The sequence below is a fragment of the Leptopilina boulardi genome, unplaced genomic scaffold, assembly GCF_019393585.1.
Source record: "Leptopilina boulardi isolate dan_hultmark-lab unplaced genomic scaffold, ZJU_Lbou_2.1 LbouV2_163, whole genome shotgun sequence".
Lineage (NCBI taxonomy): Eukaryota > Metazoa > Arthropoda > Insecta > Hymenoptera > Figitidae > Leptopilina > Leptopilina boulardi.
The window spans coordinates 104283-111366 of record NW_026137711.1 but is presented as its reverse complement, the minus strand read 5'-3'; the positions used below and the strand labels follow the sequence as shown (position 1 = coordinate 111366).

The following is a 7084-nucleotide window of genomic DNA, read 5'->3' as shown; positions in this document are numbered from 1 at the left end:
TCTTAATTTTTATATGATCGGTGAACAATCATCTGACGATTCGCCCATAATGAAATTAAGGAATTTATTGAAATAAATGTAAAATAAAAGTGACAAAATTGAAGTGAAGTACAGTATGATTCCCGCTCTGGCGTTCAATTGACGATAAATTAATTAGTTTTCTTTATATGGAACGAAGGCAATAAAATGCCGTGTTACAACTCCCTCCTGCCAAGAGTGAGCCAAGGGGGAACAGACCTGGCGAACCGATGAGCTCTCCTCAAAGAGACTTCCGTCAGATAATTGATCACCCAAAATTGTTTCTTAATAAATTTTATATTCAATTAAGTTTAAAAAGTTTATGTTCAATTAAAAATTTTCAGATGACCGAATAAGAACTTCAAAATTAATTGTTTAGAATTGAACACGATGTAGTTGACTAAATTATTCAACTGTTCAAAACCTGAAAGTAAAGTATAAATTAAGCAAGGAGCAGGATTTGGTTTAGTATCACGGTCAAAGACAATGGGTAACATTTATTTATGTGTTTTTTTTTTTAATTTTTAAATTCTAAGGTGAGGCAATTACCCTCCTCACAAGGGTCAATACAAAAATAAAGTAATTTTTTTTTTTTTAAAACAATAAATAAATTTTTAATTTTTCTTAGTGAACCGGGGGCAATCAAAGTATCTGTGACCACTCTGGCCACACTTGCCACAGATTCCTCGACGGGCCTTATCGGCCCCCCAGAATTTAGCCTTCCTGGCTTTTTGATACGGCGGCACTTCAACGTGCAGGACCCAATTGTTGGATGGTACTGGGGTAACGGGATCTACCCCCCCTGCTTCCTCGGGAATTGGCTCCGGACTTTTGGCCTTCGGAAGGTAGCGCTCTTCCTCCGGCGTCAATTTGACGGGCTGAGCCCGCCCAATCGCTTGGCGGATATTTTCCAGGTCGTCCTCTGTAAAGAGGGAGGCCTGGGAAGGGAATCACCCTCTCGTCAGTAGGTGGCGTGCAGCCACCAACACATCTGGATCAACATCCGGATCCGCCCCATCCAAATGCTGCCTTGGATGCAATAATATATCCTCTGTCAACGAAAAGTTAAAGTCTTACTTCTTTGGTGAACTCTCTACACCAAGGGTCCAATTTCTGACAGAACGAATTGAATTCAGAATTTAAAACGAATAAGATCTATTACGGAGTTTGTGACGGTGAACGCGTTCTACATCCATTGTAGGTTCCGTCAACACAATTGGGTCAGTTTCCGATTCCGTCCTATTCGATTCCGAATCAGACCAGTGGATTTCTAATAGATCGCGGTCAAGAGATTGATCCTCATCCGAGTCATCCGAATAGCTACTAATCTCTTCCGCATGATACGGTTGAAGGTGGGATGCGTGATATCTCCCTGCGAGACGACCGTCTAATGACGCTAGTTCATAAATATTCGCAGATATGATTTTAATTACCATAAAGGGGCCATGGAATGCAGGGGCCAACTTACTTGCTATATTGTCGCGTTTATTTGAGAGGACGTGGAGCGGTTTCTTAACTAAGTCCCCGATTTCAAAACGTTGGTCCCGATAACGGCGGTTATAGTATTTAGCCTGACGGAGAAAAGCTTTGTCTTGGTTTTGAGTTATATTTTCTCTCAGGTCTTTCAATCTAGACATTCGAGTTGTCCACTCATTGACATCAGGAGGTGGCAACTCGACTCCCCCCTCCACAAGCCGACGGAACGATTTTAATGGGACGGGTTCTCTCCCCATATTGAGGAACGCCGGGGTGACTCGATTTGTACTGTGAAGCGCTGTATTATATGCAAAACGAAAGTCGCCGATGAAAATGTCCCAATTCCGGTGGTTATCGCCGATAAATGAACGAATCATGGTCTTGAGGACTCTATTGGTCCTCTCGACTGGGTTCGCTTGTGGGTGGTATAAAGGGTTGAACGAGTGGTGGATGTGATAAGCGGTGGTTAATTCTTTTACCGCGTTATTATTATATTCTGTACCGCTGTCACTGTGCAACACCTGGGGAGTACCCCATCGGTTTATAACAAGTTCACGAAACGAGTTAGTAATAGTATTTGCGTTCGCTGATCTAAGTGGGGCCAACTCCACCCATTTAGTAAACAGGTCTTGAAATACAATTAAGTATTCGAATCCTCTCGCGCTTTTAGGGAATGGGCCCATTACGTCCGTGGCCACTACACTCCACGGTTCATGTACTATACGTTGAGTCATTAAACCACGCGGTTTGGCTTGTTCTGTTTTATTTAATTGGCAGACAATGCATTTGCGAACGAATTGTTCAATATCTTGAAGCATGCCTGGCCAATAGTATTGGATTGACGCACGATCGTAAGTCTTTTGGCCACCTAAGTGACCGGCCTGGGTATGTTCATGGGCCTCTGTCATAATTTTTAAGCGGTCTCCTAAAGGGACTACTAATTTCCATGCTGAAAGGTCTTCTACAAGATCTTCCAACAGAGGGTTACTCCGATAGTAATAGAGTCGATCGTCAGTCACTTTCCAGTTATGATACTTGCGTGGGTCATTAATCACGTTTTGTTTACGAATTTCGTACCATTTATCGTTAGTCAATTCTAGCGCGGCGATTTTGTTCTCAGTCTCGTCTTCGAACATTCGGGACAATGCATCCGGTACGAGGTGCATTGACCCTTTTCTATGCAAAATTTCGTAGTCATATTCTAATAATTCAAGTGACCAACGGGCTAATCAGCCAGTCGGGTTACGCAAGTTATTCAACCACTTGAGGCAGCTATGGTCGGTTATCACCTTAAAGTGATAACCTTCCAAGTAGCAACGGAACTTTTTGATCGCCCAAATGACAGCCAAGCACTCTCTCTCCGTTACAGAGTAGTTACGTTCAGCATTTGAGAGTATACGGCTGGCATAGGCGATCACTCGTTCTTTGCCGTTTTGAATTTGCGTTAATACGGCACCGATACCACAGTTACTTGCGTCAGTTTGAACGTGAAACTCGATATTAAAATCCGGGTAACCAAAGATCGGCGCAGAAGTTAAAGCTTTCTTTAGGGTTGAAGTTGCATTGACCTGTTCATCGGTCCATTTAAACGGATGATCTTTTTTTAACAGACGAGTTAAGGGTTCGCAAGTCTTCGCGTAGTCGTGGATAAACCGTCGGTACCACGAAGTCGCACCAATAAAACGACGGAGTTGACGTAGATTCTTAGGTTGAGGAAAATCTAAGATGGGTTGAACTTTGTCATTATCGATAGATAGTCCATTTTTATTGACGGTAAACCCTAAATATTTTACTTCGGGGACGCAGAATTGGCTTTTCGCGGGGCTGATGGTAAATCCAGCCTCGAGCAGGAGTTTAATTACGTGCTCCAGCCATTCCGTGTGCTCCTTGAACGTCCGCGTGACAATGATTATATCGTCCAAGTAAGCGAACACATAGGGCTTCATTTGAGCCGTTATAATTTTATCCATTAACCGTTGGAAGGTGGCTGGTGCTCCACAAAGCCCAAATGGCATTCTCGTATATTGCATCAACCCCTTCCCCGGTACGACAAAAGCCGTCTTAGCTTTACTTTCCGCACTAAGGGGAATTTTGTGGTAAGCTAATTTCAGGTCAATCTTGGAGATGTAATGAGCCCCATTTAGTTTATCGAGAATATCGGCCATGAACGGTATGGGATAAGCGTCTTTAACTGTGACGTCATTTACCTTACGCACATCCAAGCATTGGCGATAAGTGCCATCCGGCTGTTTGACCATACACACCGGGTTGCACCACTCACCATTGGATGGTTCAATTAATCCCTGACGTTCAAGATTCTCTGAATTTTTGATGAAATATTCGCAAACTTTCGGTGACATTCGATGATTTTTTTGACGGATGGGTGGATGATCCTCCGTGTTAATTACGTGTTCCACTAACGTTACGGCTGGTAACTTATCTGGGAGAGGGGGAACTAACTGTTTTATTAGCGAGTCAAGTTCCGCTTGTTCATCAGAGGAAAGTTCCATGAGACCTGCGCATTCTTCGAAGTTAATTGGTTTACTGGGTTTACAAAACGCGATCCTAATAATAGGTTTTTCAGCCATCCACAGCCTTTGGATACTAGTATCAATTACTACTCCGAATTTAGTCAGAAAATCGACTCCTAACACGCATTGATCGGTTAAGTCGGGGATTACTTTGATTTCTAAGTCGCGAGTCACTCCAGCGATAGTGACCGGCAGAATAGCCTCGCCTACTATGGTTACAATAGTTCCATTAGCCAACATTACGTGACCCGATTCAAGTTCCTTTATTTTATTACCATTTAACTCTACGATTGATTTACCAATAGCGTTCAAGTAAGTTTTAGAAGAGCCAGGGTCAACCAGTGCCTGAACTTCAGCACCACCAATTAACAATTTAATGTATGGTCTCGAGTGAGGCCCGATTCCACACAATTCATCAAGGTTAATACCAGATTCGCGACACTTAACATGTGCCGAATCTTGGGTCAAGTTATTTGTATCTTTTTCCTGAACACCTACCGTTTCAGTCAAAAGTTTACAAGTTACTTCTGAATCAGTTAAGCTCGATTCAGAGTGATTTACTGGTGGCTCGACTAATCTCTTACTTGAGTCATTATTTAAAAATGTTATTTTTATGTTCCATTAGAGGATTACTTGAATTGGGCGATAATGATGTTGAATTTAGGTTAAGGTTTAAATTTTCTTCTAATTTATGGTCAGTGAGGGTCAAAAGTGTAGGATAAGGAGGGGCATTGACCCTAAGTCTGCTCTCCTCCACTAGTTTCCCTGACAATAGTCCGAGTCGCAGTTAAATTTCGTAAATCCCGCTTTACCGCAAATGAAGCAGAATTTCTTCCAAGTTATTTTACATTCTTTCCACGAATGGTCCTTTCCTTGACAATTAAAACAAGGGGGTTGTTTAACTGCCTCGCGAAATTCCGTACGCTTAGGTTTATCGTTATTTTTATTCGGATTTCTATTATCTTGATTCTTTTTACCCGAGTTATTTTGTCTCTTTGCATTTGAATCCGAAGGGGAATTTTGATTTCCTTTTGAGATTTTCTCAATCTTATCGGACAATGCACTAAACATGTTAATTAATTTATCGATAGCTGGGTCTGAATCTTTCTTAATATTATTTGGAGCCACCGGTTTTTCTTTAATTTTACCCGCAAAAGCGAATTCGGGGAAAAATGAGTCTTCCGGTTTTTGTGGTTTTCTCTCGACCGTGAGAGAACTTAACATTCGCTCAACGTCCGCCGCAATGAGAGATAACTCTTCTAAGTTCATAAATTCTCGACGTTTAATGCATTTCTTAAGTTCAGGTTGCATATTCATGTAAACTCTATCTAACATTTCGGTATTCGTCACGACACGGTTGAATTTTCGATACAAACCACGCATACAGGTAATGTAATTGGCAGTGGATTCACCCGCGCCTTGAATTCTATTAGTCACCTGATCTTCAAGTCGCCATTGATAATTTACGTCACCAAACCTAGCACGACATGCTGATTTAAATTGGTCCCATGTGGACCAGTTATGTTTATTCTGCCTGTACCAGTGGAGTGCTATACCGTCAAGCAAAAGAACTGCGGCGCGAAGGACCTCTCCACTTGTGATTGACGAGATTTCTAACATATCGTCCACGCGTTCCAAAAACTCCTCAACACTAACCGTACTATCCCCCGCGAATTTTATATTCCATTTGCGAACAATTGAATCTAGGGGTTTTCTAGAGGAAGCTGCGACCTGCTCGCGATCGAGGTTTGGGGACAACTGACAACGGATTTCATTTCGCTTATTTCGATTGGTTGAGAGCCGATTTTCTTTCAAATGCGCATGTTCAGCGTTAAACTCCGCGTTTGTTGCGCGTTGACAACTAATCGGTCTAAAAAGGTTAGATTTTTCGTGATCTTTATATTTTAGTCTGAATTGATCCATGGGCGAGTCAACATCTAGGTTGGATGAGCCCTGGTTCATCGTTTGATCAATTAGACTTTCTGAATCTAGTTCAATTAGACTCGAACTAGATAGAGCCCTGTTAGAAAACTGGGCCAGGCTTGGCCCTTGACTGGGCCTGTCTAGCGCCTTGATTGGGCCAGGTTTAGGGTCGTCTAAATACTGGCGAGATAGTTTGCCAGGATTGGGCCAGTCACTGGTCAACCTTTTTTTTATAGTCCCAGTCGATGGGTCTAATATCCCTACTTTAGAAAAGGCCGAATTGCCTTCTAAGAATTTACTGGTTGGGGGTTTGATTATATCCGGTCGACTAGTAGTTAACAGGTTCGCGCCTGATTGACTTTCAGAAATATTCCTTGTAGCGTTATCTATTTTCGCGATTACACTGTCAGAATATTTTGGCAAGGAAAAATCAAATTTTGGTTTTTCAATCGTTGTCGTCATTATCCCCGGTTTATAGAATTGAAATAATTCGAATGGGGGTGTCACCTGGTGTGTTAGTCCTAGTGGGCCCGGTGTTTCCGAAACTCGCGAAAAAGTGAACTTTCGGCGGAGTTGATCGCCAAAAATATAAATAATAAAACTCTGTTCTACGAAAACTTGTGGTTTTCACAGGTCCCTTCAGGACCTGTTTCAAAATATCAACTAAATTTCTGTGTTTTCACAGGTCCCTTCTGGACCTGTTTCATATTATAATTAAAGTGTGGTTTAAAAATTATATTGGTGATTTTCCTTTCCCACCCGCTCTCCTTGATAACAGCTGGGCTAGCATATTAAATTCTTTAAATAAATGGTTTGGTTATTTTCCACAAAATAACCTGGCGTCTCGGGCATTCAATTAAAATAAACCAAATATAACGGGTATTTTACTCAAATCCACATTATAAATTAATTAATTAACATTAACAATTGCAGTAAATTCAATTAAATAAATAAATCAATTAAAATACACGTTATAAATGGCGCCCCACGTTGGGCGCCATTTATAACGTGTAATTTGATTGATTTTATTTATTTAAATGAATTTACTAAAAGTTTAATTGTTAATTAATTAATTGATAATGTGGATTTGAGTAAAATACCCGTTATATTTGGTTTATTTTAATTAAATGCCCGAG

At 41.2% G+C, this 7084-nt stretch overlaps 1 protein-coding gene across 1 annotated transcript; it reads right to left on the bottom strand.

Moving 5' to 3' along the window:
• Positions 1-765: 765 nt before the first annotated feature.
• On the bottom strand, positions 766-6410 carry LOC127277011 (uncharacterized). Its single transcript, XM_051297799.1, has 5 exons — positions 4838-6410; positions 2873-4519; positions 1487-2665; positions 1181-1414; positions 766-956 (listed from the first exon to the last, which is right to left on the bottom strand). The coding sequence occupies exons 1-5, from the start codon at positions 6408-6410 to the stop codon at positions 766-768; spliced, it is 4824 nt and encodes a 1607-aa protein (XP_051153756.1).
• Between the last annotated feature and the right edge of the window lie 674 nt (positions 6411-7084).

What these genes read in the sequence shown, in the direction of transcription:
- LOC127277011 (XM_051297799.1), bottom strand. Translation starts at nt 6,410, where the DNA reads ATGACGACAACGATTGAAAAACCAAAATTTGATTTTTCCTTGCCAAAA. An exon ending in TAAACGCGACAATATAGCAA is followed by an intron (nt 1,415 to 1,486) that starts GTAAGTTGGCCC and finishes TTTATGAACTAG; the next exon opens with CGTCATTAGACGGTCGTCTC. An exon ending in CGTTCACCGTCACAAACTCC is followed by an intron (nt 957 to 1,180) that starts GTAATAGATCTT and finishes TTCCCTTCCCAG; the next exon opens with GCCTCCCTCTTTACAGAGGA.